This window comes from Poecilia latipinna, unplaced genomic scaffold (assembly GCF_001443285.1).
Source record: "Poecilia latipinna isolate Pla-1442-1.1 unplaced genomic scaffold, P_latipinna-1.0 Scaffold540, whole genome shotgun sequence".
Classification (NCBI taxonomy): Eukaryota; Metazoa; Chordata; class Actinopteri; order Cyprinodontiformes; family Poeciliidae; genus Poecilia; species Poecilia latipinna.
In genome coordinates this window covers 43,034-60,515 of record NW_015113156.1, presented here as the reverse complement: position 1 = coordinate 60,515, position 17,482 = coordinate 43,034, and the positions used below count along the sequence as shown (strand labels likewise).

The following is a 17,482-nucleotide window of genomic DNA, read 5'->3' as shown; positions in this document are numbered from 1 at the left end:
CCATTCTTTTTAAGTAATGGTGGACAAACAACTCAGTTACCGGTGCTGTCTTCTGCCCCTCTAGCCACTGTGGTCCTTTCACAAACATTTAAATTAGTGTTGAATAATTTAATGTAAGAAAATAACATGACTGGCACTTTGGGCCAGCCCTTTCTGTTGGTGAAAGAGCACTGGCCCAGACAGACAGAAGTAATATTGTTTATCACCATAGGCACCAGGCAGCCATGTGAAATATTTAATCAGTCAAGGATTATATTATTTACAAGTGTCTCTAATGATTTAGTAGAGTGAAAGTGAATGCCTTAACTTTTCAGAAAGTTTGACTTGTTTAAAAGAAGCGATTAAACCTCTTAGTTTTGGTTTGTTTTAGCTAAAGATGATTTTGGGGGAATCGTTTTGGGAGTGAGAAAAAAACTGAGTTAACTCATAGTAAAGGAATCTGCCTAGACTTCCAATAAGCTGGAGAAGACCATTAATAACAAATAGTTAAAGATGGAGCCTCCTGCTGCTCCAGCATTACTTCTGGCTACACAGAGATCACGCCCAAAAATGGGTGTGTCCAGATAATGGCTATTGGGGTGTTGCGATGCTCTTCAGTTTTGATTTGGATCTAGATGTCGCGCTTGACAACGGTCACTATGGACACATAGCATGTCGTAGGTGTGGAGGGAAAGCAAAACTAAACTTTCTGCTGGAAGATTGTTAAAGAATTAGACAAAACTATCACGAGATACAATGTTCACCAAAAACATTTACCACAAATTGATAAATCTTGGTCTCTGTTTGACATGTTAATCACCATTTAAATTAACTTATGGTTTACTTAGAAAGCTTTCCAAGTGTCAATATTTTCCCATTCTGATTATTTTTAGAATTGAGTGCTTTGGTCACGTTTGACACTCTGACCAGAAAGACATTAAAAACCTAAGCAGCACTGCTTTAAAAATGGAACACAGACGGCACAGATTTTCCATGTCAGGTACCAGAGCAGGTCTCCCTGATGGGCAAGATGTGTGAATAGAGGTGTGGTGAAAGGCACCGCCGCTCAGGTGATACCCTGAGGCGCTGTCGAGGGATATGATCACTCCTGAAAGTGGCGGAGAGGAGGAGGTCAGAGTCTGAGTCAGGGCACCAGCTGGAGTTTCTGAGATTGGCTGCAACCAACTGCAAGGCGCAGATTAATGACAGCCCTGATGCTCCTGTGCCTCACTCACAGCAGAGGCGACAAGGCAGGATGATAACGCTCCAAACATCTTTATTTCCAGCTCTCATGAATGTGTCTGCTGTGGAAGTGCCTCACATTATCAGACCTGGCAGGTTTGTGAAATGGCATTTAATTTGAACCGTGCTTATCTGCATGTTTATTGCATTTATGGCAAGAAGAAAGTACACAACTGGTCAATTCTGAAAGTAATTTAATCAATTGTTTGACTGTCACCTGGTTCTTAATTAACTTAAAACACTATGACACTCTTGACTGAACCAAAAAAGTAATGGTTTGTGATTAACTAAGTACACCCCAAAAACTCAAAAATGTGCATAACAAAACAAGAAAAATGTGCATAACAAAACAAGAAAAATGTATATTGGTGTCATCATTACATATTTTCATGTACTTTTTTTAAATAAGTACATAATTTTAGCTAATACACCAAGACACTACAACATTAGTAGGTACCTGGCTTGACCTGATAAATAATATTTCAGACAGATGTTCACACTTATTATGAGCTTCAATGTCATGTTAATTTTGGGTCTTCATTAATGTATTTGAACTGTCTTTTTTCAGGGTTCAGTGATTGTGTCTCCTGTGGAAGTACCTCACATTATCAGACCTGGCAGGTTTGTGAAATGGCATTTAATTTGAACCGTGCTTATCTGCATGTTTATTGCATTCATGGCAAGAAAAAAGTACACAACTGGTCAAACATTTTTTTTAAAACAACCATTGGGTGGAGAACTTTGACCCAAATACTAAAACTGTTTTTGGGTTTGATGAAACAGGCTAAACCATAAACGTTAACGCCTCTGAAAATTTCCAGAAAAAAAGGCTTAAAACCAGGTTCACATAAGCGAAAAACCAAAATGACATTTGCAAATTTTGATGTCATTGAGTTTGCCTTTAGACATAATTATAATACAAAAACTGGACTTTGAAAGTTTTAATTGACCTCAAATATCATATGAATGGACAAAAAAAATCAGAACTGATATTGTACAGCTTTTGATACTTTTGACCACAGCACTGTACTCAACAAACACTCTAAGACAGATCAGTCTTTCTGGAGCTGTCCTTAAAATGTTCAATTAATATCTCAGCAATCTTTGCAAATTTAGAAAATTGTTCAAGAGACTGTAACAATCTGAACTACAACGTTCCATAAGGCTACATTGTAGGCCCAATCTTTTTAACCTCTTTAGCTGTTGCTTCTGTGTCACTTTATAGCCACACTGAAAGCCTTTCAAACCGCATTTTAGATATTAAGTCATGAGTTACACATAAGCTTATTGAACAAGAAAAAAATAAATGCATTGTTTAGCGGTGCATGAAAAAAATCTGGTGTAAATATCTTGTGATCTGCAGAAAAAGGTACAGAAAGTACCAGTATATTAAGGCCATAATATGTAAATCAGCTGTCTGCTAATTAAACTGTAGCAAGTAAGTGGCAGCACCTCAAACTTTTAGATATTTCATACTAAAATATATAGAGGAGGAATATAACTCCATGTGAACAAACATCATGCAGTTTTTTGAAAGCATAAAAATATGCCAGCATTGTTGTAAACATAATTTTTCAGTCCCCTGTCACTACAATACTGCCACTGTAAAAGCCACCGACAGAACTGTTAGTCTGTCTGGGCACAAAGACGTTTGTCCTGCTCTTTCCTTTTTCTTTTTTTTAAAATCCCTAATCAATGTCCTGCCTCAAAGGGACCAGGGAGCTGTTTAATGGTTCCAAAGAGCGGAAAACAAGCAGAGAGATAGATCAAAGCACCTCTAACACAAGCCAGGTGCAACACTGTGGGATCAAACATCTTATGTGTGACGACTTTAGCAGCTGTGTACATAATTCACCAGGTTATTCTTCAGGCTAATTAGAATTTAACAATTTGAGTGAAGGAGTCTGGAGTCCATTTAAAATCTAAAAGCGACTTCTTAGTGAAATTGCTAGTGCAAATATGAACTTGCCTGTCGGATACTTTTTCTAAGTATCCAAAAGACGTAAAGAACATGTTCTTATCTCTTCAAATTTTGTTCTTAGGGAGATTAACAGTCATACAATTATCCCAATCTTATGTGTAATATTTTATCTGCTTCGTCTGATGGTCAGTCGTTGGTTAGGGACAACCAAGGTAAGAATTGCAGTCCCTTGTCTACTTCTCCGCACATATATCCTTAAAAATCCAATTTCATCAGAGAATTGTATTGTTATCATCCTACAAAATTTTCTTCATGGAACTGTTTATGAACCTGAGCTGATGCAAAGTGATGCAGTCAAACAGACTGGAGTTTATTGGTCATATGACAGGGCTGACCTTTGGTTTGTGAGAAGAAGCGCAGCAGAGGTCTCTCTGAAAGTGACTCCCGGAGCGTGCCTGGCTGGATGCTGATCCTTTGTGACAGCTGTGGAGCTTAAAGGTGCGGCTTAGCTGGACTGGGATGCCATTTCACACACATGTGCACAGGCACCCACATGTTAATTCAACACTTCATAGTTGCTTTGGTACCTGCTGTGTGAACTCTTACAGTTAATATAAGAAAAAGAATGAATGGTGCACACCAAAGAGTGAGATTGAACTTACCGCAAATAACTAACTAAATGATTAAATAAGTGTGTCCAGTCTGACTGTAGTGGAAAATCAAATTTCAGATTTTTTTTTCACTGTTATTTTGGCACATGCAGCTGTAAATTAATACACAGCTACATGGTCACTGCTCTCACAGTGTCTGAGTGAAACACTCGCACCCTTACATTAGTGGCATTTTTTGAATGTCATCCTGTCCGACTTCCAGTAAGTCACACATGACTTGTGACGAACAGTACTGAAGATAATTTAGACAGAGTGATTGATGCCCTTTTTGATAATATTTAAAGTTATCTGTATTTTTCTGACTCACTGCTTTAACTACTTTCTCTGTGTCCTCTGCTAAATGATAGATTTGTCCCGTCAATGCACCTTCTTATCTCTACCAACCAAAGTCTCCCCTATAAGGAACCTGTCTATAATAAAATATCATCGCCTGCAGTAATTGGCCTGCTTGGCATTTACCCGATTCTGTAAAAAACAAAACAAAAAAAAAAGATTTCTTTTACATTTCTTGTACTTTTCTTAGGAAAAACCAGAAGTGTGATGTGGATTAAATGTATGGAAGCAGGTGATGTCACTGCAAAGTAACCTCAGGAAGAGGCGGGCGATAATGGAGCCAGCCCTGAGGGAGGAATAGCTTGCAGCAGCATTGAGAAGCAATTTGAGGTAGCTCAATAAGTCATGACCCTGCAGAGGTTTTATCATACAGCACTCAGCCTTACTTTCATGTGGTGTGACACAACCAGGAGGTGGACCATTAGGCACAAATTCCCAAGGTATGGCATCAGATTGGAAACAGGGAAGACATTACTCAACTTGCAACACTGCAACAAACTGATTGGAGATGTTGTTCTTGTTCTTAGCAGATTCTTTAGAAAATGTTTAGGAAGGCAAACTTTTTTTTTTTAAATTGTGAATGTTTTATTTTATTTATGAACTAACTGTATTCTAGATTACACATACGTGCAATTCTTCACATTTTGTCATGTTGCAACCACAGATTTTAGTGTTATTTAATTTGTTAGACTAAATAAAACATAGTGCATAAATGTGAAGTGAAAGAAAACATAGATCTCAAAAATCTGAAAAGTGTGGTGTCCAATGGTTTTCAGCCTTCATGTGTAAAATTCATGTTTGCTTCAGTTATAGCAGATGTTTTTGGATAGAATTAAAATTATTTTTTTAATCTATTCTTACTTACAAAATATCTTTAAGCTCAGTCACACTAGATGTTGGACATATGTAAACATCAATTTTGTAATTTTTTTCACAAAGCTTAGATGTGGACTTTGACTGGGCCATTTTAACACATAGTTGGCCTTGAATCTAAATCAGTGGTGTCTAAATGTTTTTGCCACTTGGACCAAAATTCTCCAGTTTAAAATATTTGCATATTTGAAAATATTTATTTAATTTTTAAAAAACGATTTTCCTTATTAAAACTACTTGACAGTGGTTTTCATCTTTGTATAAGATGATCATAAAATGCCAATAATACACATTTCAGTTAATGATAGTAGATGTGGAAGAGGTTAAGGAGAATGAGTACACTTGCATGGCACTATTTGTGCCGGTGGCTGAAACATTAAACTCAAGTTACAGATTATCGGTGGTGGTGGTTAGCTTGGATAAAGTTGATCGGTACAGTGACTGAGTGCACCTGACAGCGGGGGCACAGGAGAATAGCGCCCAGACAGGTAGGACAGTGCTGCTTGGCAGCCAGGTCCGAACTGTCACTGCCTATTTCTACAGTCAGGAATGAGGAGCGCAGTTCACATCAGTGTATCTTTGCTCAGCCAACGGATCAGGCCAACTCGCAAACGCTGGAAAGAGCTTTCAGAAGCATCATAAATATTAATTGGGTTAATTTTGTGTTGCCACAGAAGTGCTGCCTTGAGGTATCACACTGTCTATTCCACTCCATGTGAAGGGAAGTGGTAGAACACCAGAGAGAGAAACCTCTACTCTGTGTCATCCAGGTCTCAGGAGAGCAAGCGACCGTCATGATGGTGGCAGGAGGCACAGAAAAGTTGTGCCTTTGTGAACCTGATGTCAAAATAGGACCATCTCTTCTCCTCATGGTCACTTGGACTCCTGCTAAAAGTTATTTCACATTGCCTCTTTTCAGGTGTTTCTAGCACTTTGAACTGCAGGAAAGGAAAATGTAATTCTAGTATCAAGGAAAGGAAAGGTCAGATGAATGCTTAAATAGTGGCATGAAGGGGGTTGAGAAGTTTTGCGTGGTGGATATTGAATGAACAGACAAAGAACTGATCTTCAAAAGGAATACAGGTACAGCTATTTAACAACATCCATCCACCAATCACACATGCATAAATACAAGTGGATTTTTTGTTCTGGCTGCATTTAAGCCAACATGTTTTCTTTTCATAATGTTTGCATTTCTGTTTACAGCATGTGAATTTTGATCAATTTTGTGCTCTGAGGTTTTAAATTAGTTGATTGTCCTGCGATTTTCTTCTTCAGAATATTAGTTTTAGAGTTAGCGCTTTAAAATTTTTCTGCACAATCCAAACACAAAACTTTAAATCAGCTTAGCAGTATAATGGAAAGACAAAAACGCAAATCAGGTGAGGAGTTAATTAATGTAACTCCCTTTTTCTGTCAAATATCTCACTGATAAAGTCACATCTGTGCCACAAAGTTCTTAACTATACCCAGTTTTGTATATTACTACGATAGATTCAGTATGCTCAAGCTTAAAATTAAAATAAAAGGAGGCACAGAAAGCATTTTAGGCGGTCATAAGTTTATACAGCTTGGATAATGTGGAATTCTTCAAGCATAATGAAGGACAGATTCCAGATCAGATATAACTTCCCAAATCCGTATCTCCCATATTTAATATCTATCTTGACAGCTTCCAACGTGGATGTAAAAACTAAAGCTTAAAAAACAATATGATGCAAATGATTATGATCTTTTAGATAAAGGATGCTCATTATTATTGCGCTTATGCCCTTGAGGCTGCATAACTACAGCTTTATTAAGAGGAAATTCAGCATCCTCCCTATTGGAGTAGAGCACCACAGAGAGAAGGCTGTTTAGGAGCAGATGTAGCTGCCAGGAAGCACCGTGATTGGAAGGTCAATAGACCCTGAAACACGCTTACACAAGAATTGGAATGGATTACAGGGTCAATATCACATCATCACAGCTATTATTTCAAAGTAATGAACACTCATTATGCATTTGCATGACTGAAGGGAATAATGAGTTCCAAGTGTCTCACTATAAAAAATATATATAATTTGATTTAGCAAAAGCTGCCGTACGCACAGAGCTATTTTTCTTCATTACACACAAAAACCTGATTAAGTTGAGCGGGTGGGCAAAGAGGAAGGAAAACACAAGTTACTAATCTTCTTTTAAAGCTGTACATTTGGAACGATTCTAACTCCTGTAGAAACATGGGTTGTAGTATAGGTTTCATTGGAATGTTTGTTGCTTAAATTTTTTCAGTAATTTACAACATCTTTGTTTTAATCCAGGGAAACAAGGAGAAACACTGAGCAACTTAGCAAGTAAGGTATAAACAAGTAAGGTAGGAGGTGTATTTTTTACAGAAATAGACAAGAGGGTGATAATAAAGTAAAAGTATTTGTAATTAAATGTGGTCTTTTCCTCCAATTATTAATTGTGCCCAGACTAAAATACTTTTAGAAAAGAAATCAGTATGTTGTGCTAGAACAACAAAATATGTGAAGACGTCTTACACATCTTTACCAAAGCTGAAGATGTGTGAAGATGTGTGCATTTACCTTTGCCAAAAGGTAAATGCACACATTTACCTTTTGATAAATGTGTGCAGAAAGTTTTTCCTGGTGAAATGAAGTCCTTGAATGAAAAAATTAAAAAAAAAAAAGTTGTCTAGATGGAAACATCCAGCGGCTCTCAAGTCTGTCTGTATGACTCAGCACTCAGATATTGAAGTCACCCGTACAACCTGCGCTAATGCACCCACATACTATTGTGGATACTGGCTTTTGAACAGGGCACTGATAACAAGCTGGATGCTCTGCCTTCCTGCAGCAGGGGCTCAGCATCCTGGGTTTCTGAAAGAATTTTAAAGTTTGGACAAACAAAGGGAAGGAAGGCTGGATGGCTGGATGATGGACAGATAGATGAAGGGAAGGAGAGCTGTACAGAGGGATAAATTGATGGACAGAGTGACAGTTGGATAGAGAATACAATCTTTAAACACACAAATATTGATGTATCCTATTATGTTGTTTCATACTCACCTGGACCTAAAAAAATTACTCCATTTAAACAATATTCCAGACTTTTATTCCTGTCTCTGATTATAGTAGCAGTGATGGACTGTGTTTTCCTTAGTTCTGTGATTACAGGTACACTTAGGTAAAGTCTTTGCCACCACAAGAAGAGGGACCCTTCTCAGTCTGAGTGGATGCTGCATTGATTTTGTGTCTTTATGGCTCAGATACAGCCACAAAATAACACACACACACACACACACACACACACACACACTGTGGCTTACAGGAAAGTATTAAAGGCAGCATGGTTCAGATGTTAAATCCCTGGGATGTTTCTGTGTGAAACAATCAGCAGTACAACACAGCCGTGACTCATCCTCTGAATACAACTGAAGGCGCAAGGTAATAAAAATTAAAATCTGAGTGTGGGGATTTTTCAAAGCTCGACTTTTAAGACTTCCTCTTTCACCAACAGCTAATGCAAACTAATTTCTCCTGCTCTTCTCATCCTTCTTTTCAACTCTATTGAAAATATTATTACGGATAAGTTTGTGTGAAATGACAATTCCAGCTTCACCGGCTGCGATGCCAAGCGAGGGAGCTAAAAATATGATGCAGCCACATAGATCTCACACCACATTGACTGATGTGTCTGTGGCACCGCAGCCCAGGAGATCAGTTGTGGGAGAACAGGAGAGAAACGTGGGGACTGAGTGTGGCTGCCTTGCTGCTATTTGGGGCTTTTAGTCACTATCCAGTTCATTGACCGGGCTTCTGCTCAGCAGCCAATCATAAGACAGCAAGTGGGGACCTGAAGCCTGTTTTAGCCCGCAATCAACACCCCACAGATGCTGTCATGGTTGAGCACAGTCCACGGACAGTTGGCATGGGATAAAGTGAGCTGATGCCGTATTGCTCTGCGCTACACTGCTCACATACGTTTTTTTTTTCTTCTTTTTTTTTTTATCTAGACAGCTGGTACATGCTGAAGTAGTGAACAGTGATTTTTTTTTTTTTTTTTTACACCCCTCTGACCTGTAACACTCTCTGCCTTTGGGAAGAAATGTGAGAACACATGGCTACGTCAGGCTTTCGAAACATGAATTTTTAATAGCCTGACTAGCTGTTTTAGATTTGCACAGAGTAGCAGTCACAGCACATATCTGAGCATGTTGGAAGAAGAAGCACATAGGCATTGCTGGGCACAATCAGCTTGTTGACAGTAGGATACAGATGGATGATGTTAGTATCTCCTGAATTTCACAGAGCACCGGGGTGTGAAATCTTTAAGATGACAGATCTGACTGCATCACACTAAACTAACCTTCTGCAGCACACACTATGTGTGAAATTGAGAAAATATGCTTTAGTAATAAAAAAATAAAAAATCTTGTCACCACTGTTTCTATTATTATTATTATTATTATTATTATTATTATTATTATTATTATTATTCATACAACTTTTAAGTATTTTAAGTATTTAAGTATTTGATGATGACTCATTTGAGGATATGTTTGTGATATTTTGTTTGTTGACATTTAGAGCAGCCTAATATATAAAATCACAATATCACAGTGTGCCCCAATTAGTTCCTGAATCATTGTTTTATTTGTTTTTTTTTATATTTCACTTATCACACGTTCAAACTCTGAGTGTCTACAATATGTTTTGGCAGTAGGATGGAATTGTTGCCCACAGCTCATATAAACTTGTTATGTATGCTTTTAATGTATCTTACATTTTAGCATTCAAGGTTTTTGAGTCTATGTGATGGCACTTTGGTTCTTGTGATAATGAAAGGTAGTTCATTGATAAATAAAGCTGGATTGGATATAGATTTTAGTAATTAAGATGCTGATGAAATCTCCTCAATTGATCTCCTCATTGCAGTATTCAACAGTGATATTCCGAGTGCATGTTTTCTTAATATTTTCAATTCAAGTTGACTTATGTATTCCTTCAGCATGAATAACGATAAACATCTTGCAAAAAAATAAATAAAATAAAATATCAAGCTCAGTAAATCACATATGACAATCTTTCAGTTTTGCAGATGCATTACTCTGTGTTTTCAGAGATGCTGCAGTTGGATGAATTTACTCAAACCCCAAAATTGATGTTCTGCATTCCAAGTGTGGAAATCTGTGGAGTGATGAGTGAGTCACATTCTTGCTGTATTTTCAGTCTCACTTGCAGCGGCAGAGTCATTGTTTTAGATTGTATCCGTTTCTTAAGCATCAATACAAGGATGTCCAGTGTGGGCCATGGCAGTTAATTTTTCAAAGCTGTCAGACAGAAGGGGACCTTTGTCAAACATGACACAACAGTCAAGATGAAGGAAACGGGAGAAAAGAGAGACAAGATGAAGGGCATTTTAATGAATGTAAGCTGATTCACTTTAACTTTTGTATTAGAGCACAGGTGGGCAGTGAAGCATAGCGGCATATTGGCCTGTGGCTCCTTCGTCACCGCATTGACAAGACAAGTAATTTCTGACGCTCCTGGGGAGCTGGCAGCCAGGTGAACCCTGGGGCAGAGCACGACAGATGTTTTGACAGAAGGAGTGAGGATGTGAAAGGCTCCGTGAATCCTCAGGTAGAGGAAATAAAGAAATTCTAAGATAATGAGGTTCCTTTTCTAAGAGGCATTTGAATAAAAAGGTTCTTATAAGTGCTTCGGACCTATATCTGCAGCTTCTATGTAGACATAATTAAAAATGTGGAAGAAATGTCAGGGAAGCGGCATATTTTCAAACGGTACATAATCATGAACTTTTCTTCTCTCTTTGTTTTTTTTCAGCCTGTTTCAGGTTGGCCAATGTTTAATTAGATTCAGAAAAAGATATGCTAAGAACTGTACTGTTATGTGCTGGTAAATGTTGAAATTGATGCAACAATATGTGTAAATTTGATTTAAGTTGATTTTAATTCACATTTCTGAGAAGAAATTGTTCAATTAAATTGAAAAGCTAAAAGACAGACATGAAATTAATTAAATTTCAAGCACTTTTTAAGATGTACAAACAAAACAAAACAATGAAATTAAAACATTGTATAATTTTTTTAAGTGATTTCAATTCAGTTTTTTAATTTATATATTTTCTAAATTATCCCTTGACTTAAATCAGTACTGATGTCTCAATCTAGAATTATCTTTCTGAATATACCTTCCTCGCCCCAAGTTGTGATGGGTCCCCATTTGTCAGAGGATCACAGTGAAAGACTCAAATAAAATTTTTTACATTGAGTAAAGTGGCATGGAGACATTTTTCTCCTCCAATGTCAACAAAGGTGTCACAGTTAAGAAGCTGTCAAGGTTGCTGGAATGTTAGCATCAATGCTAAACCCGCTCAAGTAGGACAAACACTTACATTTTCTGAACCAACCTGGAACTATATGAAAAGATAATTGCGTCCTAATTTATATGTGACTAACAACATTTAACTCCTGATTTAGTCTCTTGTCTGGAAAAATCTAAAAGTCACCTAAAAGACCCTGTCTGACAAGATGAAGTAGGCAAAAACATCTCAAAAGCAACACATCCTTCCACAAGCTAAATAAATTTAAGAACAGAAGAAAAACAAGTTGTCAGTCTGGAAATAGTTAATGGTTAATCATGAGTCAACAATAGCAAAGAGACTAGCCAAAATTAGCATTCATGAGAGAGTCCTAAAGTTTTTGTAAAATTCTTGAAGTTGTTAACCAGTTATTCAATTGAAACAACTAGAAGGGCCAGGCTGCTTTGGATAGGTTTTTTTTCCCTATTAAAATAAATTAGAATGTGCAAATTCCTTTTCTGTATTTATTCTGGTTATTTTGTCTATTGCTGTTATTGTTATTATTATTCTGAATGATTTGAAACTTTTAAGTGTTACCAAAAATGCAAAAAAACAGAAGAACTCTGTACGAGGAGGAATACATTTTCACGTTGTTGCGTTTATGAGACACATGATGAATGAAAGTAAACTATTTAATTTAATTCCATTTAAATTGTTGAGACAGGTTATCAAACAATGTAAGGACGCTAAAAATTTAAGCTTACAGACTAACAAGATTGATGCAATTAAAATAATTGTTACATGTAATATTTATTGCCCTAATATATTACTAATTATTACTAATTTGTACAGTGTAGATTATGTCCAAAGGGAGCCCACACAAAAATGCTGAAAGTCAAGCATGCAATTTGATTCTAATAACTTTTTAATGACATTTAGAAATCAGTAGAGGTTTTAATTTGGAGGTATTTTCCCTTTCGGTTCTCAACCACATTCCCACACGTCGTTTCTTTTTTTAAACAAAATGTTTCTTGGGGGATGACTTATTTTCCTCTAAATTAACCCCTCAACTCCCTCTCCCCCCCTACCCCCCCCAGTACAATAAAACTGATATAATTGAACAAAAACTGAACTGTAACTCTCAAAGCAAGATGTGTGAACGAATATCAATTAAGAGGAAAAGAGTTTTTAATTACATTTATTATTCAGCCTTTCATCATTTCTGCGAATTAGTACATATTTTATTTTTTTTCCGGAGTCTTGCCCATTTTATGCCAAATAGAGCAAAGACGTTCAACATTTAATTCCCCCCTTGCGTTGGTAAAGCAGCAAATGCGAAACCTTTGCGTCAGACTGATGCTTTACAACTATTAAATGAGATCAGTGCGTGATTGGACACTTAACTAAAGAGGATCTCAGCGCACTTTCCCTTCTCTGAGACTGTTGGCATTAAAAAGGCCACATGACTAAAGGTGAGCAGCTGTGCGCCTCAGTCCCCATCAGTGTGCCCTTACAGACAGAGCGCTTCTTTCAGGTTTTTATAAACTGTACAAAACATAACAACAGGGCCTTGTTTTCGGGGCTGTTGATCGTCGCACCCTCTCCATCTGATTCCAGCACCAAGACTGCCAGCGTCCTCCTCGTCCATCAGTAGGCTCCAACAATCACCGCCTCCGCTTCTTTGGAGGGTCTTCTGTCCGTCACCAGAAAGTTTATCATCCCCTCGGACTTTATGAGCAGGTTGCAGCCCAGGAAGAATATGCCAAACACCACGGTGAGGGAGAGGACGCACATGACGGCTATCTGGACCACCCGCATGATGAAGAGGCTCCTCTCGTCCGGAGCCGCGGCCACAAAGCCGTTGTCAGTCACCACGGAGGAGAAGTTGCAGCAGAAAAACTCTTCTGTCTTGTTGAACAGCGCGCCCTCAGTCTGGTTGAACCCGGTGTTATTCATCTCTACTTTGGCATAAAATATTTAAAAATAAATAAATAAATAAATAAATAAATAAATAAATAAATAAAAATAAAAAAATAAAACTTTCCAAAAAATAAAGACAAAAATCAAACAGGGGAGAGATGATGTCCCGCAGCAATTGTCATCAAGTGAGGAGTGAAGATGAGGAGCGAAGTTAGAGAAGTTCCTCCGGATCAAGCAGCGCCCTTCTGGAGTTTAGAAAGCTGCTTTGGAATCGCATTACTGGAGATCCGGTGCGCTGCGTTGCCAGTTTCAAAGCGGAATGAATCCACACACCCCGCGGTTAAATAGCCAGACTGCTGCTACTTGGGTTGGAGGAAACAGCCCGAGCGCCACCATGCGGACAAGACTGTAAGTTGGCTGTGTAGACCTTCAGTCAGGATGATGCGATATGATGATAGTGGGGCATTTTTGCACAGGGTCCTGGATGTGTACGTGTGTGTGTGTGTGATTTTGATAAATGTTTCAGCTTGCTTTGTGTTGGGGTGTGCATCTGACTCATCTTGGAGCTGAACTTCAACAGATTCCCTGCTGACCTTGTGTCAAATAACGTAACAATCAGCTATCATGTCCACATTTTCATATTTACAGCTCAGTGAAAAATAAAAAATAAAATATCAATCGTATTTGATTTGATTAAATACTCGTGTTTGATTACATCAAATTGACTTTACACTGACGGTCAGAGAATCGGCTTTAAAATAGATTTGTTAGTTTACAAAATCACTGAACCTGATATTGTTGCATCAACCTCCCAGACCACTTGGATCTTCTGGTTCAAGTCTACTCTGCACTTCCAGAATTCAAATCAAACATGGAGAAGCAGCATTCAATTTTTACACTCTACTAATCTGCAACAAACTTCCAGCAACTGTAAAAAAAAAAAAAATAATAAAATGCTAAAACACTGAATTCCTTTAGATCAAGGTTAAAAACATATTCAAGTTTTATTTTTCTTAAATCATGCAAAACATTGAATTTCCTTGTGTGATACATGCTTTAGTTGTTGTTATTGAAACTTTCCATCTGCTTTAAAATAAGCATTATTTATTTAAACAGAACACATCAACTAATGTGCTTTTATTACAATTTGGCTCAAAATGATCATTAAATATATCATAAATTATGAATATTCCAGACCACCTTTGCTCGCCATTTGATTGAACACATTTTCAATCATCTGAACACAAACCCATAAATCTTTATATAGCCAAATTAAAGTGTCACATTTAAAGACAACTCAGAGTTCGTTGGTGTACATAACAGAGAAATAAAGTTTTACTGAGTATTAGACAAACTATCTGCTCTGATTTGAATTTAAGTGTTCTTTCATGCCACTACCACTAGATGGCAGCATCGATCAACATGAGTCAATTTAACCGAGGGCAATGGCGGACTGGGATTAAACCTCAAATCTGGACTTTTCGTGGATAGCCACTATTCCGGGTGCATACCAACAACCACCTATAAAGGCTGTTCAGACATTTGACCACAATATAAATACATTTTGAAGTTCAAGAAGAATGAACTAAACAATTAATAATAGAGGTTTTATCATATTAATTCCGATAATTTATTCATTTATAATACTGCACCTTTAAAAAAAACGTAAAAGCCTGAAAGTTTTCCATCACTTCAACTGTGCCCCCCAACAGAAAGGACACACAGAGAGAAACAAACACTCAGTTGGAAAGAGGTTGCCTTCCTGCACAACCACGTTTTCCATGTTTATTCAGTATCACTTGCTTTTGCCATAGAAAGTGAGACTGCCATTGCTATTGCTCTGTACCTATTGGAATGCAGCAATTCTGAATGATCTCTTTTGGTTTGCTTCAAATGTGGAAATCTGGATATGTGTCTGTTTTACGGCTGTATTCTGCAGCTTTTGTAGTTTTCATTCTGTATGTCTATATTGCTGAATTTGTATGCCTGTGTTGGGGTTGGATGTCTTATCTTCAATTCAATTCAATTCAATTCAATTCAATTCAATTCAATTCAATTCAATTCAATTCAATTCAATTCAACTTGTGCACGTACACATGCATAACGGATGGGACTCGCACTGTGCTCTGACGCGCATTATTTGCTACTCAAAGAGACAGCGCCCCCTCTTGGTGTCGTCTGTTAGAAAGCACTCAGTGTAACTCTTTGCTCGCGCTGGTCAGGTTGGCAGCTCTCGACTTCTCCAAAATAGACAGACTGCCATCCTGTCCCTGACTCTTTGTATTAGAAAGTATTGTTTTCTACAAGGAAACTTAAAGGCGAGGAGTTAATAATTTTCAACATGTTTTTTAAAAATTATTATTATTATTATTTAAGATTTAAATAAAAAAGTTTAACTATTTTTCTTTTTCAATTTTTTTCCAACAATGTTCCTGTTACTATTTTTAATTAACTAACTAAATAGTAACAATAATACAAAAAAGTAAGAGTAGAGAGTAACGGCCACCAGACGCCACTGAGGCTCCACTTCACAACATAACCCATGATTGATGTCGCTGTCAGCCAATCAGAGAGAAGGAGAGGGACACATGCGGGTCGATGTGAGCGGAGCTGAGGTTAGATTGTATGGAGCATTATCTCGCCGTCTTCTCGCCGTTTCTATGTACAGCCGTGGAGCAGGTGCGTGGATAGACCCCCGAGTGAATAAATAAGGAAAACCCTCCTGACTGTTTCCTTATGGACCGGTTTGACTGCGGCCACCTCAACTGTGTCGCTTAGAAATTACATCCAGGACACTAAGCAGGTATCATGAGAGGTCTGACTGGACCGACAACGGCTCACTGGTTTGTGGACAACCCTGGACCGCATCTTGGGTGTCATTTCCAGACGGTGTTCGCTTAGCTAAATTAGTTGCTTTATTTCTTAGGCATCTGATCATGTTCAACACGTTGCCTGGCAGAGAGTCTGGATCAGGTCACCGGTTCACTACACCCATAATTTAGGTAAGCAGAGAGTGTTTTTCTTTCCTGTTTTATTCACACCCTGCATTGGGATATTCTGATCACATTATAAATGCAGTCGCAACTGTACTTCTGTTGAGATTGTTGCTATGGTTTATTTATCCAGGTTGAATAGTAACCTAATTGGTTGGCTGTTGTTGCTGCACTGATATCCATGTAACACCCAGCAACAAATGAGATAATCATTGGTAAGAGGAAACATGGCGCAGATTAAGTATTTCATAACATTTTGGAAATGTTTTAGAAGACTATGAACATTGTTATGTTGACCAAAATGTCCTGCAGCCTAATGGGTTTACAGAGATCAGCTCTGTAATCACCTTCTGTTCCGGAGAGGATTGTGTAAAGAAAACATTTCTCCGCCTCAGTACTTTTGCTGCTACCAAATTGCCAAACAGACACTTTAGTATTAACTATGGCAAGCCAAATTAGTGTATTATCCAGTACATTACTGACTTACAAAAGTATTCACACCCTTTGAAACATTTCACGTTTTGCCACAAAACGGCTACAAACTTAACTGTGTTTTATTGGGAATTTATGTGTGAACAAAAAGTGGCACGTAGTTGTGAAGTGGAGGGAAAGTTATTCTTTTCAAATATATTGGTTTAAGTAAATGGCTTCAGAAGTGTGTAATTTAGATCAGCATGAGAAACTTGTGGCTTTACCGAGTTGTAAATGGAAGCCCACGTTGCTTTAATAGCAGCCTTGAGGTCATCTGGCGTCTCTCATCTTCCTCTTGACACAAACCTACAGAGGTCAGACTTTGCTGCCCTATCAAGCACAGTAACACCATGTTCAATTAACCAGCTTTTGGTTCCTTTGGCAACAGCTGTGTAGGCAGGCGCCAAGCCTTGCTGGAAAAGGAAAGCTTCTCCATAAAAGCTTGTCGGCAGCTTTTCCAGTTATGGGGTGTCTGTGACTCTCTACTCTTTCTGCAGAATCTTGATTTCCTAATGAAATGCAAAGCCTCACTTTTATTTTTAAAGAGGACTTTGGACCAAAGTCCAGCAGTCCAGTGCTTTTTCTTCACAATCCAGATGAGTTGCATCTGATGTTGCATCTGGTCCAGGAGTAGCTTGACATAAGGGATATAAAATTTGTTGCCCATTTGTGGTATTTGTCTGCAGTAGTGGCTCTTGATGTGCTAAGTCCAGCCTCACTCCACTTTGTGAAGCTCCCTCAAATTCTTGAATGGCTTTTGCTGGACA

General features: G+C 38.0%; 2 protein-coding genes across 5 annotated transcripts in view; one reads left to right on the top strand and one right to left on the bottom strand.

Moving 5' to 3' along the window:
• Positions 1–12,513: 12,513 nt before the first annotated feature.
• On the bottom strand, positions 12,514–13,610 carry LOC106952815 (reprimo, TP53 dependent G2 arrest mediator homolog). Its single transcript, XM_015041179.1, has one exon. The coding sequence runs from the start codon at positions 13,285–13,287 to the stop codon at positions 12,979–12,981; it is 309 nt and encodes a 102-aa protein (XP_014896665.1). The 5' UTR covers positions 13,288–13,610; the 3' UTR covers positions 12,514–12,978.
• Positions 13,611–15,821: 2,211 nt separating this feature from the next.
• Positions 15,822–17,482, top strand: part of galnt13 (polypeptide N-acetylgalactosaminyltransferase 13) — a 39,763-nt gene continuing 38,102 nt past the window's right edge. The window contains exons 1-2 of one of the 4 annotated variants that reach the window (XM_015041145.1): positions 15,822–16,054; positions 16,178–16,253. The gene's annotated coding sequence lies outside the window, so the exon portion shown is untranslated. Of the gene's footprint in view, positions 16,254–17,482 lie in introns of all 4 variants that reach the window. The other 3 variants (XM_015041144.1, XM_015041146.1, XM_015041147.1) reach the window with 3 other exon arrangements.

Bases quoted from the DNA above. Each gene is read 5' to 3' on its own strand.
- LOC106952815 (XM_015041179.1), bottom strand. From the start codon at position 13,287: ATGAATAACACCGGGTTCAACCAGACTGAGGGCGCGCTGTTCAACAAG.